At 45.7% G+C, this 18,608-nt stretch overlaps 1 protein-coding gene across 1 annotated transcript in view; it reads left to right on the forward strand.

Annotated features, from left to right (window-relative positions):
* LMLN (leishmanolysin like peptidase) overlaps nucleotides 1-18,608 on the forward strand; it is a 431,292-nt gene that overhangs the window by 369,004 nt on the left and 43,680 nt on the right. Inside the window, exon 14 of the mRNA XM_085647501.1 lies at nucleotides 17,041-17,200. Coding sequence (XP_085503627.1) covers nucleotides 17,041-17,200 — 160 coding nt within the window. The remainder of the gene's footprint in view (nucleotides 1-17,040; nucleotides 17,201-18,608) is intronic.

Consider the following 18,608-nt stretch of genomic DNA (forward strand, 5'->3'; position numbering starts at 1 on the left):
AGGTCCAAAAGAGATGCAGGTAGAACGTGAACTGGGTTTACAGCTAATGTGGCATTATGCCGATTACCATCATCGACATGACAATCAGCCACAATTTGCCTGGGAGGAAGGTGCTTGATCGTCGAGATGTCTTAGATTCGACTGGATACTCCCTAGCTTTAAAAAGGGCTTGCCCTTATCCTTTTTAGGTCTCGCTGGCGTTGCAGCGCGAAGCGCTGCCGCCAACGAGAACTATTGTTGCCGTGATGTCTCTCAAGGGAGACAGACCGGGGCACGCGCAGCGATCGGGGTCTGTGGACGCGCTTCACGCACACGCGCGCGCACACACCCCGCCAATGCCGACCCCCGTCGAAATTGTACGCATTTGCATTTTTCAATGTCGGAACGGCACTGCTGTGCGAACGCCACTGCTGTGCATGTTCCGGAAACTGTTCAGAAGGTGCAGCACTCCCTCTGGGGAGTGCCGTGTGTCTGTTGCTAGTTTTCTAACACCGGAAGTTGCTTCCTGACCAGCGTGGGCAGTAAGTATTACTCTCCCTGCGGGCTTGGAGAAATGCGGGGTGCTGTTTGCATCTGCGAGGTGACGTGCGCTTACTTTTTAGGTGCTAGGATTGTTGGGAGATCGCACACGTTCACTTCAGTGTTGTATTAAAAGAAGGCAAGTGGGACTCTTGTGTGGTTTATTTTTGGCACAGAGCTGGTATGCGGCAGGAGGATCCCAGTCCGTTTTCGGGAGAGATACATGCCTTTGGCTTTATTTTGCCTTTTTTTTGGATTGTTTATTTGCATTGTATTCTATCATTTTGGTGGGCTTTCGAAAGCTACAGGTCAGTCCTTAAACTCTTTACTTATTTGTGCCACAGACCGATTAAAACAAAGTCGCAGGTGCGTTCCTGGGACGGACCCGACTTAAAATATGTAATTATCGCATTATTTTCTTTGTAAGTGCTACGCTTCGCAAAACATTACAAAGTTAATTGATGTTTGTGCAAGTATGATTTTATCAAGATCGTTTTGGATATAAATGTTACAATTTAAAAATCGATATGGTAAGTGGCCTCGTCAATGACACTTTTAAAGATGCTTTTAATGTTTTTCCTAGTTTCCGGTTACCTTCCTTCATCTTGGCTCGCAAGTGCCCAACACCAGTGAGTTTTTGCATCGCTGCCACAATTACTCCATCATTCATGTGCAGTTAAGGGTGTTAAAAAAAATAAGTAAACAAGCATTTGCAATGCAATAGGTCTCGCATTTACGGGAGTTTGAGCTATTGGCATTGTAAATGACAATGCGTTTTATTTATGTTTTACAAACAAAAACATAAATAAGAGGCATTGTCATTTACAGTGCCAATAGCTCAAACTTGCGTAATTGCGAGACCTATTGCATTGCAAATGCTTGTTTAATGAGCGTTCACTGTTCCTACCACCTCACCTAGTACTGGGGTATTGCTTGAGGGTTTTTTGGCAATGGCAACGTTCGCTTTGGAGCAGGTTAGCATTTTGTTTGCTGCTCGTGGTTCGTCAAGTTGAAACCGCAGTTCCTCGTGTGTTTTATTGAGGTTTACCCTCGGCTTAATTTCCGCTGCCTTTCCTAAGGCTGCTGGTGTACTGCTAACAGCCGTATTGTCATTCAGCGAAATGTATTCCTGCCAACTCAGTCTTATTTTACTTGGTCGATATCACGCTCTTAAAGAACCTGGCAAAATATGCCTCCATAGATTTCTAGCACGCCGCTCTAATTGCAAACGTGTGTGCTCAAAAATGTTTCTTCACCATTAACTTTAATGGCATAGGTCTGGCTCAAGAACTCTGGGTCGAGGAGGGGCCATGAGCAAGCATGACTGGGTTACCAAGATGCACGGGGAAGCAGCAGGCACACAGCATAGATTTTTGGGAGATCTGTTTTAGGCACTGAGGGTATCTGTCCGGTTTTGCAATGTCTAAGAAGTTACTAATCTTAGTAATACTGGATTTTATGTTGATCATCATTATGCCCAGTTTGCTGGGCTATTGGACATCTTTGCAGAATATGCCAAGTATCCACTAGGCTTAGTCATGCGCAGGCATTCTGGTAGGGAAGGGGTATTCTGGCTACAAGACATGCCTGACACATTAGAGCTGTAAATTCTGGGTGCAACAGGATGATTCCTGAAAGCATGTCTAACCTCCGTAGCAGACTTAACCTCCGCTGGCACATTGAAATTGAACTCTGAGATGGTGGAGGTACTTTTCATTTAGGACACCTCCCCTGCACTTCCAACCCTGACCTTCCCTTGATGACCCCCTACCTTGAGTCAGTACCCAAGCAAGTAAACACAGTCTAAACCCTGGGTAGTATGTTGTATTCGGATTTAGTTTTTACTCGTCAGTCAGCTGGTTTCTACCAATTTTCTTTACCTGAGAATATTGAGGCAACCAATCTCTTTCCTCCATTTGGATGGCAAAAAAGCTTATTTTTCATGTTGCTATCACAGCCTGGTAAGATTATGAAAATGTGCTTTACTTGGGCTTACCCAGATCACAAAAACGTTTTCATGGTGTCCAAAATATGGCAGCTTGGCTCGGATTTGGTTTGGGAAAAGATGAATCAATACATTCTGATCTGGCAAAGCTTGCTTGGACATTAATTAGCAAAGAGACTCTCTTTTAGAGTCGTATTTGTTAATCATTTATTCACGCTTGTGCCTGAACCAAGTTTTTGCAGAAGAAATTGTCATCTCTACTCACACGTACCCTTAGGTGCATAATAGGCTTATCAGAAAGTTAGTTCTGCATTTCAGACGCTCCAGTTTAGGTGGCCACTCATTTCATACAGGGGCAGTTTTGTGGAACTCGCCCCCATTGTCTTTGTGCCTAAATCAAACTTTGGCATCATTTTACTAGGAGCTTAAAACCCTTCTATTGTGGATTTAAAATCTCCATACTGTGATCTGCAGCACCAAGACACCCTTGGTAGTGTGCTCTGATCAGTGGAAGTTGAGGCAGTGTGTGTGCCATCAGCCCCAAACATAATTCAAACAAGCATTGGCATAGCCAATAGGTCTCGCCTTTGGGACCTTGTAAGTGTTTAGCCATGCAACAGTTGTTGTTGCACCAAAGAAATTGTGCTGCATAAATAAATACTTGTAAGGTCCCAAAAGCGAGACCTATTGGCTATGCCAATGCTTGTTTATCCTAGGTTTAGGTACACTAGGGATGGGTAATGGCGCGTCGATGGTTGGCGAAGGTTTCGAGTGTTTAAATAATATTTCTTCGATCGCGCCAAGCCTTGTGATGATGTTACTCAGGGAGTCTCTAAGGAACATGTCCATAGCCTCAATCTTAGTTTGTATCGCCAGTGTATTAGAATGTGGTAAAACATGGGTGGGAGTTGACATGGCACCACGGGTTACTTTTTTCAATTTGGGAGGGGGTTGGATTTTTTGGTCGTTTAGTGGGTGGCTGAAACTCAGTATCCTGGTCAGTGAGAGAAATATGATCTGAGATATCTAAAACACACCCATTACCAACGACGATGGAATCATCTATTACTTGCTTGTTATGATTTAATAATGGATCCCCCGAGCAAGTTGTGGCAACCGTACTGTCACGAGAGATTGCTTCTTCGACAGAGACAATTTGCTCCTCCAGTGCTCCCATAGCGCCCGTGAGGTAATTTAAGATGGAAACACAGGGTCCCTCCCCAGATTTCATCTGCTTCTTAGGTTGTGAGCTTACAGCTTTTCTTTTCACCGTTGTAACAGGGTAAAAAGGAGAGGAGCTAGAGAGGCAGTAAGTCGAACAAGAAGGGAAAAGAATACTATCAAGGGGGTCACAGATGAATGGAAAGCAATACCAAACCAAAATGTGTTGGAATATGAATAGGTAACTTAACAATCAGTTGGACGTACACCTCCAACAGAGGTTCATAAACTAATAGGCAACAAGTACTTATCTGTCGCAATGGTTGTAGCAAAGGATGAAAAACCAAAGTCTATGGCCCAGCCCAGCCTACTCCTGGTTATGACGGGCTAGGACGGGCCCGTCTTCGCCCGGGCCGCGCCCGCGCGCGTCCCGCGCTGCGGGACCTCGTTGCCGGTAATAAGGGCTCCGCGAGGGACCGGGTACAAAGTGCTGTGTGCAGGTCCTGGATGCCCAGGGGCTGTGCAAAAGAGCTTCTTCCTCCTCCAAAGACCGAGGTAACCCATTTAATAGAAGACAGGATGGCTATGAGAGGGGATGTCGAACCAGACTAAGCAACTCACTACTCTGGGACAGAACCGAGCCAGTCCACTACTCTGTAATCTACCACTCTCAAATAGATTCGACACTTTTGAATCTGTAGATTGACTGGCACGTATTAGGCACCCATATGGGAGCTCTGACCTACAAGGGGAGTCCTTGGGTGGTTTAACACAACAGGGGCCGCCCACTCAGGGGCATTGGTATCGAAATCAAAAAGGGGAAGAGGCTGCGGTCCAGGTGGTGGGAGAGAGTGGAGTAGAAACCAGAGGATGGAATGGGTCTCTACCATCCAAATACTTCCCGACCAACCGTTGGAGAGCACACAGGCATCTAAACATCAAACGTGGGTGACCGCAAACCCCCTAGATAACATAGCTGGCCACCCTGTTGTCAGTAATGACCTACAGACGGCAGGGTTGGAGGTGATTAACCCACTGCCCCCAGGTTACGCAGTGAGGCAGGGTCCCCAGCTCCTCATCCCAGAAATCTGCACAGGTCCTCCCAGGCTACAGTTTCTTTCTTGGAACATAGCAGGACTCACCTCCAAACTGGACAACCCAGAATGGGGGTCATTTATAGTACAACATGAGATCTGCATGTTCCAGGAAACCTGGGCCAGGGCGGACAAACACAAAGTGAGCTATGCCTCATTCAGTATAACAGCTACTAGTGTGGGTAGGGGGAGGCCATCGGGGGGAAATATGCACCTGGGTTGGTGCACATTTGGGTTGTGCCGTAAAAAAGATAGAGACAACATCACACAACATCCTTTGTATTTTTCTGACCTTCCCTACGAACATCAGAATTGCTCTGATAAATGTCAATTCACGCCCGGTCCGCTATGGCCAAGAATCCCCAACTGACCGCCCTTCTCCCAACAATCCCTGACAACTTCTTGGTAATTATAGGCGGGGACCTTAACTGCCAGTTTGAACCATTGAATGACCTGGTTACAGGTAACTCAAGCGATGAATTTGAGTTTTACTGTACAGTTAATAAAAACCGTTAATTAAAACCTTTACAATCACGCATTTCATTTTTGACATTTTGTCACAGAATAAAATGGATTGTCAATAAAACACAATAAAATGTATGTAAAATATGACCCAAGGATAAATTTGAACAGCAGGAAACAAAGTACAGTGGTATGCTGAGAAAGAGCAATGTGCAAGACCACCATATGACCTATGCAGAGATTGGTGTATGTACCATGCATGTTCCAAAGCATTCGTTGGAAACAAACAATCAATTCCCTGAGGATATAGACTAAACATATCGGCAAAGAGTGGTCAACCTCATGAATCCGGTTCTTAGCAGCAGGTTAGGGGAAGAACCAGGAGGAAGAAAGCCTGGGCATGGAGAAGAAGTGCAGAGTGCAAAGACAGCAATTACTACATCTGCAGGATTCTAATAAAGGTCGTAAATATTCTGCTTATTTTGCAGCGAAGAGAGGTACCGAGTACAGAGCGTCTGCTTGCTAAGATTTTAATATGAGGTAAAACAGTGCATTCATAACTCAAGAGATGAGGATCTCTAATGGGCAATCCCAGAGCCCAACATTCCTCCAACATGGGCGTGGTCTCCATTAGCGTTGCAAATGAATACCCTCACACTGAACCTCTCATTAAGAGCGTGCAATGGTCGCACAAAATCTGATACTCCTGGGAATTACACCTTTAACAGACTGGGCCAAGCATCTATCATAGATTACATTCTGGTAGAAACGAAATCTTGGCATAGGGTGCTAGACTTTAAGATCATGCCCCGCTTTGATAGTGATCACAACGCTCTTATAATAGAGGAAACTGCACACTGTAATAAGAATGCATCTGAAGTATTAACACTACCGGACTCTAGGTTAAAATTGACCAACTGCAGGAGGAGAGTACGCTGGGGTGATTTTTGCCAATCTCGAGACAAGTTGGCCTCATTATACCAAATAATCATCCCATGTTCGAGGCATATGAGCTGCAGATTACACACTGTGCATAGATCGCCATCTGGTGTTGGGCCCAGATGTTTCTAGTTTTTTTTCCTCTTGGAAAGTCTTTGGCAATCACGAGTTATGTGACTCCTCCTTTGGATCGTATTGCGCATGGGCTTCGGCTCCATCCTCAGATTGTTGTTTTCCGCCATCGGGCTCTGATGTATTCTTCGCGCTCCGGTTCCGAACAGTTTCCAGTTCTCCTGATCGGCGCGCAATCCTCCCCTTTACGCGGTATTGTTTTCGATCGCGATCTCCACACTCGACGCGATTCTCATCGTCCAAAGTCTTCGATTACGGTCGTCGACGAAGGCCTTCGGGCCTACCTAAGCTCCGGTCCTAGCTGATGGAAAGGACTCCATTCAAGAAGTGTCCTCGATGTGGGTCCAAAATTCCCCACACCGATCTCCATGAGGTGTGCAACCTCTGCCTCTCCCCTGAACACGAGGCTCGAGACTGTCCGGCGTGCAAATCCTTCTGGTCCAAGAAGACCATTCGAGACCGAAGGGCGAGGAGAACTATGGCACACTCGTCGACAGCGATCCCAGACGACATCTTCGGAGAAGGCGTTGATGCTCCAGAAGAACAGCACACCGAAGAGGGCCTCGTCAGCGCCTCCGAAGCCGACGACTCAGATGTCGAGGACATCACTGCGGCACAGAGGGGCGTGAGTACAAACATCGATCCCCACCCCCTACCCTCGACGGCATCGAAAAAGGCTTTGGTCAGGCCTTCGCCCTCGGGCCTAGGCACGACCAAAGACCTTGCTTCCCACACCTCGCCTTCGGGCCCGGTTAAGAAGCCTATCAAGCCTTCTGGCGGCTCGGGCTCGAGCCAGCCTACCGTCGGTGCCGAGAAATACTCTTCCGCACCGGCGCCGAAAAAGAAAATGGCCTCCTCCTCCGCACCGAGCTCCACACCGAAGCACTCGGTGCCGAAGACAAGCACAGGCTCCTCGGTACCGACACCGTCCCCGGAGCCGAGCAAAAAACCCAAAGCCATAGACACCCCGAAACCGAAACTCATCTCGGAGCCGAGGAAACAACCAGCCATCTCGAAGCCGCACAGTTCAAAACAACGAACCGATGCCGACTCCAAGACTAAAAAAAACGACGGCACCGACGCCTTCGGAGCAGACGGATCGGCCACTCACTGAAGAATTGTTTTGGCCTGATTCACTACAAAAAACACTTGTCAAAGACCCTAAAACTGGACACTTGATGCTCAGCATCAAAAAGAGACCGCTGGACAAGCCTGCCCCAGATCCACCTCCAAAGAGGAAAGACTTTGCTACCTCCCCTTTGAGAATACCTTCACCCCCTCCTCCACCTCCTCCTCCACCTCATCATTCCCCCACACCCTCTCCTGATGAGGATGATGACGATGTCTACGATGACACAGCGGACGAACCCCCTGACCAACCCACAGGGGACCCCACTCCTACAGGCTCCCCAGACCCATGGGAGGACTATAGCATTCCAGACATCCCTAACGTCCCGCTGGACGAACTTTACCCTTCAAGACCGTCCCCCCCCGGAAGACACAATGGGGTTTAACCAACTACTCCATAGGGCTGCACACTACCACGGAGTGGATCTCCATACAGACCCCGTGGAGGAGGACTTCCTCCTAGATACCTTCGACACAACACACAGGGCCACTTCCATCCTGCCCATGCTTCCAGGGGTTATCAAGCACGCGCCGGAGGTCTTTAAAGACCCGGTCAGGGCCAGGTTCATCAACCCTCGCATCGAGAAGAAGTATTAGGCCGCCCCTACAGACCCCACCTACATCAGAGGGCCAACACCACTAGACTCCCTAGTAGTGGCCACTGCAAGAAAGCGTGCAAGCTTCCAGGCATCAGGCGACACACCACCACCTGATTAGAAGTCCAAACTCTTGGACGCATCTGGCAAGCGCACTGCATCCCAGGCGGCCATCATATGGCGCATCGCAAACACACAAGCGCTTTTGGCAAGATATGACAGGGCACATTATGATGAACTAGAAGCCATAATGCAACACCTCCCTGACAAGTACAAAAATAGAGCCAACGAGCTAATCCAGGAGGGTAAGACCATCACCAACATCTCCATTCGCTGCGCCCTAGATGTAGCTGACACCGCCTCTTGGGCAATTAACACCAGCGTCCTCCTCCGTAGGCATGCCTGGCTATGAATTTCAGGTTTCAAGCCAGAGGTGCAGGCTTCCATCCTCAACCACCCCTTTGACCAGGAACATCTGTTTGGCCCAAAAGTTGACGATGCCCTGGAAAAAATGAAAAAAGACACAGATACGGCGAAGTCTATGGGAGCCTTACAGTCGCACCCTCCCAGTCGCTCCTTTCGCCGCTCTTCCTTTCGAAGCACCTCCAGAGGCTACTCCTCCGATAACACTTCTACTTCCTATAAAGCCCCTACCCAATCCACCTTCACAAGGGGTTACCAAAGAGGCGGATACAGGGGCAACAATAATAAAGGCAGAGGTAAAACTAACACCTCCCGCACTGCCTCCACCCCTAACCAATGACCTCCCTCCACTCCCCCCAGACCATCCCACTCCGGTCGGGGGCAGACTCCACAATTTCCTTCCTGTCTGGACTACTATGACCTCAGACAAATGGGTACCACAAATAATTCGGTCAGGCTACTGCCTCGAACTTACATCTACCCCCCCAAACATTCCACCCAAACAACAACCAGTCACAGGAACATTTGTCACTACTAAAGCAGGCGGTAATCTCCCTCCTACAAAAAAGTGTGCTAGAACTAGTTCCTACCCACCAACAAAATATGGGAGTTTACTCCCTATATTTTCTCATACCATAAAGGGACGACACTCTAAGGCCCATCCTAGACCTCAGACCCCTAAATCACTATATACACTCAGACCATTTTCACATGGTCACACTCCAGTAGGTACTTCCCCTGCTCTCCCAAAATGACTTCCTTGCCACCCTAGACCTCAAGGACGCCTATTTCCACATTCCTGTTCACAAGGTTCACAGGACGTTTCTTAGATTTGTAGTGGATGGTCAACACTATCAATTCAAAGTGCTCCCATTCGGAGTCACCACAGCACCACGGGTGTTTACCAAGTGCCTAGCAGTAGTGGCAGCACACCTGCGTAGACAACACATCCATGTCTTCCCATACCTAGCCGACTGGCTCATAAAAGCCAACTCATACAACCAGTGTGTACAACACACTCACGCCACTACCCAACTACTTCACGAACTGGGCTTCACAGTAAATCACACGAAGTCCCATCTGCAACCGTCCCATGTAAAACAATACCTCGGTGCCACCATAGACACCTCAAAAGCGCTAGCCTATCCCAGTCCTGCCAGGATAGCAAGCATTCAGGCTCTGCGTGCCAAATTTCAACCGGAACACTCTCTTCCAGCTCGAGTGTTAATGCAACTTATAGGAATGATGGCCTCTTGCATATTCATAGTACCTCACGCAAGACTCAAGATGCGTCATCTCCAAGAGTGCTTAGCGCGCCAATAGAACCAGGCCCAGGGTCAATTGACAGATCTGGTGGTGGTAGACGGTCGTGCCCATCGCTCTCTGCAGTGGTGGACCACCAAAAACCTTTCCAAAGGGCGACCGTTCCTGGAATCTGTTCCTCAGATAGTACTGACAGCGGACGCATCGCTCTCCGGCTGGGGAGCTCACCTACTACATCACACCATGCAGGGCAGGTGGACGCCCCAACAAAAGTTACTCCACATCAACCATCTGGAGTTACTAGCCATATTCTTAGCCCTAAAGGCCTTTCAAACGCATGGACAATATGACAGCCATGTACTATATACAAAAACAAGGGGGCACACACTCTCCCCAGCTCTCACAGCTATCACAGAGCATATGGAGATGGGCCATACCCCAAAAAATCTTTCTCCTAGCCCAACATGTCCCAGGAGTCCAAAACACTATGGCCGATCTGCTGAGCAGACAAACACAACAGATCCACGTGTGGGAACTCCATCCACAAGTTCTTCACCCGTACTTTCAAATGTGGGGGTACCCACAGATAGACCTCTTCGCCACCCACCAAAACGCCAAATGCCCAAGCTTCGCCGCCAGGTATCCACACCCGTCGTCCAAAGGCAATGCGATATGGATGAATTGGTCAGGCAGATTTGCGTACGCTTTTCCGCCTCTCCCACTCATTCCATTAGTGCTGCGCAAACTACAACACTCCCTCACTCTCATCCTAGTAGCTCCAACTTGGGCCAGACAACCGTGGTACACCACATTGCCGGAACTATCTGTAGTACCGTACCAAAAGTTACACCTCTCTCCACGCCTCTTAACCCAGAACCATGGAGAGATCAGGCAACCGGACCCAGCTCAGCTCAACCTTGCGATCTGGCTCCTGAAATCCTAGAATTCGGTTATCTAAATCTTCCCCCTGACTGTATGAATGTCATTAGAGAAGCTAGACGGCCTACCTAGAGCTTGCTACGTAGCCAAGTGGAAAAGTTTTGTGGTCTATTGTCACAATAATAACTTCAATCCCCTAGATGTGCCCATTCAAAACATCATAGGCTATTTACTACACCTACAAAGATGCAACCTAGCCTACACATCTATTAGACTGCACCATTGCGGCCAAGTCAAGAAAGCTTTATTTGACGATTGTCATAAAAGCGTACAAAATTTATATATATACAAAATAGACAAAACATATTAAAATAGTTTAAAACAATAAATAAGGGTATTTGCAGAAAGATTGACATTTCAGGTTCTGAGACGATTTACCCAGCCAACATTTTGCTCCTAATCACCCATGCCCTTCCAAGGAACTTAGCAACAGAAATATGTGATACGTGCTCTACTGTTGTACTTTTGTACTGACATTTACTATGATGTACTGTAGCGTATAGTAATTTTGATTCGTAAATTTATGACTCATATTACACTAATGGACTTGCTTTATATATGTCTATGCTGTAACAACCAATAAAAAACTTTTGAAATAATAAAAAGAAATATAAACAAGTGGTATTTCGGCAGAACGCAAAATACGTACTGCCACCTTGGCATTTCTGGTGCCCAACTGTCGGCACATTGATTTTAGCCAGGTTCGGCGCGGAATTGCATAGGATGGACATTGAAACAGGAAATGATTAACAGATTCAATAGGTGCAATACAGCCAGGACAATTAAGCACATTGGTCACAGCCTATCTAGATGAAAACTCTCTTACTGGGAGACTGCCAACTCTAAATTGAAAATAAAGCTTCCTATCCAAAGGATTAGTAATGTCATCCCAAAAAGGTGCCAAGGAAATGGTATCCTTGAAATAAAAAAAAACACCAGATAATGAGAGCGGAGCTGCGGATCTAAAGACTCGAGTGGCTACCATTTCCCAGTACAAGGCCTTCAGTACTTGCTTAGACGGGAAGCTAACGTTTAGTGGATCCTCCCACAAGGTTTTTAAGCCCAAGTCCTGAAGTGACTCATATACCCTTCGGAGCCACTTGACTTTATGAAAGGTATCCAATTTGATAATATCCATGAGACCAAGAGCAAAGAGCCTAAGTTCAGGAGTAACCCATAAGCGCCGCCAGTACAGTATGGGGCGAAATGAGGCGATTAATGCTATTGGTCTCATTCCTAGGTCATAAAACAGGGGGCAAAGGGGAGTACTCTGAGGTAGTTTAGTAAGATTTCGAAGGAATCTATTTTCAGAGGTAGATAATTTATGTACGTTATCAAAACCCCACAACTCAACTCCGTAGAGCGCGGCACCAACCACTTTGCCATCATACACCCGAAGTACAGGGTCAATGGGTTTAGTCAAGGATTGGATATGTTCTTTGCTTAGCGCACCAGAGAGTTGAGAGTGTTTAAGGGATGCCAGATCTACTTGCTTTTTCCATCCCAAGTCGTGTTGAATACAAATACCTAAGTAAGTAAAATCTTGAACCTGGTCCAATGGCAAATTATTCATATACATTTTGCCTTTAAAAGATTTGGACTGGTTGAAAGTCATAAATTTTGATTTTAAAACATTAATTTCAAGCCCGCGGACTAAACAGAAGTCCTCAAAGATACCTAAGGAGTTCTGTAAGCCACTCGGGGTTTTAGCAATAATAAGACAATCGTCGGCAAACATTAAAATAGGAATTTTTGCACCTGCCAATGAGGGGGCGTCAACATTTGCATCTATTAATATTTTGGCCACGTCATTAATATACAAAGAAAATAAAGTTGGCGCAAGGACGCAGCCTTGCCTGACCCCCTTCTGGATAGGGAACTGCCTAGTCACTTGGCCTACACCACCCCATCTAATCTGTGCAAAATTTTCAACATGGAGTCTAGCGATTAGGGAAATTAGAACAGCTGGCATCCCCATTTTGTGTAAGACAGCCCATAGGGATGCCCGGGGGACAAGATCAAAGGCTGCCCTAAGATCAATAAAGGCAGCATATAGGCTGCCACCCCCCAAATAAACCACCTTCCAATAGAGCATAGCAAAATGCAGCACCTGATCAACGGTGCTTATTCTAGCTCTAAAACCAGCTTGTAAATGGGAGAGAATTGCATTATCTGAAGCCCAATCCAACACTTTGTTCAAGATCAGCCTGCCTAGAATTTTTTGCATGGTATCAATCAGGCTGATTGGTCGATAATTTGCAGGGAGGGACTTATCCCCTATCTTGAACACCGGAATGATTTCGGCACCTTTCCAGGAAGTGGGAATCGGGGCACCTCTAGCAATCAAATTGGCTAAAATTAGGATATAATTTCCCCAAGATTCGCTATTACTCAAAAAAATATCAGCAGGGACTCCATCCATCCCAGGGGCCCTTCCGGGAACCAACGATTTAAGGGCATCAACAACGTCACCCAGGGTAAAAGCGTCTTCCTTATAAAAGGTAAATTGATATTTGGGGGGGGGACACATGTCCTCTTCAACGGCATATAGGGACTCGAAGTGCTTGACCCAAGCATCTTGCGAAACCCAGTTTTGGGGTTTATCAGGGTTACCCCCAGGACCCCATCTAAAGACGGACCAGAAACGTCTCATATCCTTTTGGGCACCTGCTTCCCTAAGATCCTGCCATCTTTGGAAATCCCACGCTCGCTTGGATTTAAAGATTGCTTGCTTGTAAGCATATCTAGCAGAGCGAACTTTAAGACTATCGCCAGATTTCAATGCGATGCCCAGGTTCGCACGAGCAGCTCTACATTCGGTAGTATACCAACGTGGTAAAGGGTCATACTTGGGCATAGATGATTTGCAGGTCCTTACAAAAATATTTTTAAGTTCTAAAAAGAAGGAATCATGGATCGACATTCCAGGTATACAATGTAGTTCCAAAGGACACTGGTTATACGCAACCCCTAAATCCTGAATGGCAAGCTCTAGACTATTAAAAATACGGGTTAAACATTCTTGACTTTGGGCAACCTTAGCCCATTTAACATGGCGCAGATCGTTAGCGATGACTACATCTTGGTGGTGCTGAGGAGAAGAATCACTAGGGGCAATGGGGGTCACCCAAAACAAGGTAGACAGAGAGAGAGGATTGTGATCACTCTCCAGTCTGTCTATAACCACCATACCCCTCAGGGCATCCCAAAGATCTAATGATGGCAGAATATAATCAATCCTGCTAGTACGAGAGTCACTCTTGAAAGTAATGGACCCTGACTTATCTTGCTCAGACCTGCCATTTGTTGCACGAAGCCCCTTGTTCAAACAAAGGGCGTTGATCTGGATTGCCAGTTCTGACCAACGAGTGACAGGTTCAAGATCTAGTCTTGGAACACCCCATAAACCACCCTCTACCTCCGAAATGCTCCAATCAACACCAAGTAGGGGTTCAAAGGTTGTATTAAAATCTCCACCTAAAATTACATGGGAGTGCTGAGAGTAAAGAAACAAAAGTTCATCCAAGCGAGCTATAGTATCAGACTTCTTTCCACCAGTACTTCTGGCATAGACATTATAAATATCCAGCAATTTTCCATTTTTGAACTTAAGGTTGAGAAGCTGGGTGTCTGGGTGCAAAGTAGGAAGCTCCTTGACAACAATACCAAGGTCCTGTCTAATCCAAATAGTAAGACCGCCTGAGGGGCGCCCCTTTTTGCCCTTAACTGCCGGAACGTTAAGTTCTAAAAACCTAATAAAAACTGAGCCTCAAGTAGCCAGGTCTCTTGGAATAAGCAGATATCATAAGAATTAATAAACAATGCCCAGTTTGGATCTTTCAACTTAGATTTTAGTCCTGCAATATTCCAGGACAGGAGCGTCCCAGACTCTGGGTGGGTTGCACTATCATCCTGATGGACCTCCGGGATGCTACTCTGTTGATTTATCCTTGCCGGATCAACTGAAAAACCTTGCATTTCTGCACTGGCCAGAGTACCTAGCTCGACATTAGGGGTTTTATTAAACAGGAAAGAACAAACAGGAAAAACAGCTGGACTAAACTCTTTACACAGTCAGTCATTTTGTTCTAAACATGACTCTCCCAGAGGCAGATTAGAAGAACCATCTGGGCAAGAAGACCAAATAGGAGTGGACCTCATTTGGATTGCAGAATAATCCGGGGAACAGCTTCTGAACTCAAGATTAATTAAGTTCTCTGCAATGGTAGGATCGATAAGAGTGACCTCAATATAATCCACCGCTCTACCAGCCTGAGAAATCCTACATGCTCCAGCTATATCAGCTCTAATTACAGAGCGGCAACCCCTTACGTATCTAATCCAGTGAATAACCTTGTTGATCAAGGATTCACTGGTTTCATGGTCAGACCCAGAGGACAAACTAGGGACATTCACCATATACATTTTTTGTGAGTGGGGAGTGCGAGTGTATGACCCATAAGTTTGGACTTGGTGATGAGGATTACCTCTAGAGCTTATACCAGATCTCTCATTTACAAGAGAAGGGCCTCCAGCACAAGTTATAACCTGACACATACCAGAGGGGGCTCTAGTAGGACGCCTAACAATAAACTGGGTACAAGCAGGGGGACAATCAACCCTTGATGGAACTAAGAAACGAGACTGGTTACTCAGAGAATGGGAATCTTGGGGCAAAATCTTACCACATACATTAGATGGCACACATAGCCTATCTGTCACTTCTAAAGGGGCCTTAATCGGACCCCCCCTAGACGTGGAAGGATTAGGTTTGGAATAGGTGTCAGAGCACAGCTTAGATTCTTCAAGTTTTCTGACAGTAACCGTTAGAGTTTCGATCTTAGTTTGCATAGATTCAATCAAGGAGCAAAGATTTTTCAGTACCACCAATAAAGATTTCATGTCATAATTGCTAGATTCAAGACCAGTAAGACCCTCGGGTAAATTAGTGGTAGAACTATCCTCAGATGCAGAGGCACCCAAATTAGTGTCCAAAAATACAGTGGAAGGCAAGGCGGGGCTACAGGTATCGACGTCAATTTCACCCAGAAGAGAAAACCTATTACTACAAACAATGTCTACAAACAATGTCTTGAATTTGAGATTTCACAAGCAGGTTGAAGGGGGGAAGAGGCTTAAGAGGAAGAGCTTGCCCCTCAGCCAACGATACTATAGGGGTAATAGAAACCGGTGCTTTGTCCCTCACCCCCTTTATCTGTTCCAGTTTATCTTATTTAGATACAACACACATGGGCATCTTCACTGCTTATTACTACGCTCCATCCTTTCCCTGCTGGCGAAAAACAATCTGAGGATGGAGCCGAAGCCCATGCGCAATACGATCCAAAGGAGTCACATACCTCGTGACTTCCAAAGACTTTCCAAGAGGAAAAACAACTGCATTCATCCGGGCCCAACACCAGATGGCGATCTATGCACAGTGTGTAGATCTGCAGCTCTACATGCCAAGAACAGATGCATACTGGTAAGTAGCATTTGCCTTCTAATGATAGTGATAGTGACATTCAGTGATGTGGAAGACTAAATGCTTAATCTTCTTTCTAGGGTTTTGAGCATGTGGCAGCATTTATCAACATGCGTTTTCAAGGTTGGGCTGATTTAATTCAAATTTAAAGTTGGGCAAGGGATCTCTTTTGAAAATGTTCTGAATTTTCTGACAAGCCGGAAGGCATTATGGCTGAAAATACCAACTTTACAAAGTGATCCCATTGTATAGTGTAACGACTTAAGAGCGTGGATTAAATAAAAGAAAGGCTATTTTGGACCTGACCTTTAATACACACCCACTCATGATGAATTGTGAAACTGCGACTTATTTCTGGGCACATAAATTCACAAAAAACCCTTAATGGACTCTGCCACCAGGGAAGTATTTTAAAGTATTGTCTGTTGACAGTGGTATTCCCAGCACCAACCCACCTTTGCAGGTGCATTATTATGGCGCCTACTCAAGATAGACCAACTTTATTATGGCGCCTACTCAAGATAGACCAACTTTAACTCACTGGGGAAAGTTATAAATTGAACATTCCTGTCATTTTCGGAACTGCACTCTGCATTTCAGTTGTTTCTCTAAGACCCACCCTTCTTTCCCCCTTGCTGCTTTGGTGGTTCAGCCTGGCAAAGTATATTATTGAGTGCTTAGTACTGTTGCTAAAATGCTAGGCATTAGGTGCAGTACGAGTGGCTCTCATACAACAATATTGTTTTTTTTATAACGGTCCTTGTATCACTAAGATGCCACTGATTTAAGCTTGAAAATGGCTTCCATTTACACAGGGTGTAAGAGATTCACATTGTTGGGAACTGGATATAGAGCTCAAGAATGAAGGATTACTGGCAAGTGTAAATTCTTTCTTAATTGTTAGGTTCTGTTGAGAGGATTCGTAATCCTTTTTTGTTTGCTGCTTTTTTACAGTACTTTGACCATCTAAATGGAGTTGGGACTGAGGATTTGGCATATTATGGCGGATCAGTAGAAATTGCTGACTATTGCCCTTTTAGCCAAGAGTTTAGTTGGCATTTAAGTGGAGAATTTCAACGTAGCTCAGACTGTAGAATACCAGAGAATCAGCCAGGTGAGTTGGCTAGTTTTTTGTACTTTTATTCTGTTTTACTCTGTCTCAATATATCAATTTTTAAATAGTAATACTTTTGGTTTCTTTTTTGCATTATACATAGTGAGTGTTTAATAAAACATCTTTACATGCATGTGTTACTTATGTTAAATAATTCAAAATGTAAAACAGATTGTATTAGAACTTTTCTGAATTTGAGAAATTGGATCTTGCGCATTAGGCACCATTTTAAATCTTTGCATTTTACAGATTAGTTCTTTGGTATTCCTTTTACTTTTCAGCATTTATTTGTCAGCCATGTCCGACTCAGATTCTTAATCTTGACCATTTTAATGTTTCTGCAGGTTACACCATACATACTGGTGTAGCAATGTTTCACCACAGAGATTCATGCCTGGATGCTCTTTCAAACTAAAGCAAACAACTAAAGTTTCTGTAGCAGGAGCTTGTGTAGCATGGACTTAGTAGGTCTCCTACTGTGAGGGGGGACTCTAAAATATTGTGAGACTTTTGGTGAATAGATAAGTACCAACAGGTCACAAATGTAAACTGTTCAGTTGTCATTGTCTGTTAATATAACACAACTTTTGGTATTTCTTTTTTTAACACTGTCCAACAAGATTCTCTGGGAAGATTTTATGAGAAACACAGTAACAAATTATTGGGTATTTGTTAGGTTCTGTGCTCAGAACCTGAAGCATGCGCCACCTTGCTAACTACTGTCAAGGTGGAATGTAGAGTGCTGGTTAGCTTGAGACGGTTGCTGGCTGCCGCTTGCTCTGCTAGTCGTACCATTACTTCCTCTTCAAGAAATTGTTAAAACTCACACTGTGAACTGTGGCCATTTAAGGACTTTTTTAGTGGTGATGAGTGGAGACAACCCCGCTGACTTCCTGAGCAGGCATTTTTCAGCGATTTGATTTATTCCTTCATCTAGGAAAGAAGCGCATTGAGGGTCGTTAACTTGATGTGGTTGGATGACGTCCGGAGGAGCCACAGGAGTCGTTTGTTAGTTTTTTCGACTGGAATTGTGCTGGCTGTGGCACATACATTGACATCAGCGTTCCTCTGACTTGCCCAGTGCTCGACGTGTGGCAATCAGGCCTAGTGCAGCAGACTTCTCTTGTCTGGCAACCACCAAGCTATGTGATGCACGTCGGGATGACAGCCATATCGCCTCGACCGCTGCCTGGCAATCTCAGAAGCATGTGTCCAGTACACAAGCTTCAGTGTTGAACTTCGTAAAGGAGCTACGCTTCGCATATCAGTGATACGCACAGCTCTTCAGGCCAACACTTTTGCGCAAGGAGCAAGTGTAGTCTTCGCGACACTTGGCGTGTCGGTGAATGGCACACCTTTTTCAGGCCTGTATTTCTGCTCTGGCAGTGTCCGCAACAGTGCGCATCGG

This window comes from Triturus cristatus, chromosome 3_2, assembly GCF_964204655.1.
Source record: "Triturus cristatus chromosome 3_2, aTriCri1.1, whole genome shotgun sequence".
NCBI lineage: Eukaryota > Metazoa > Chordata > Amphibia > Caudata > Salamandridae > Triturus > Triturus cristatus.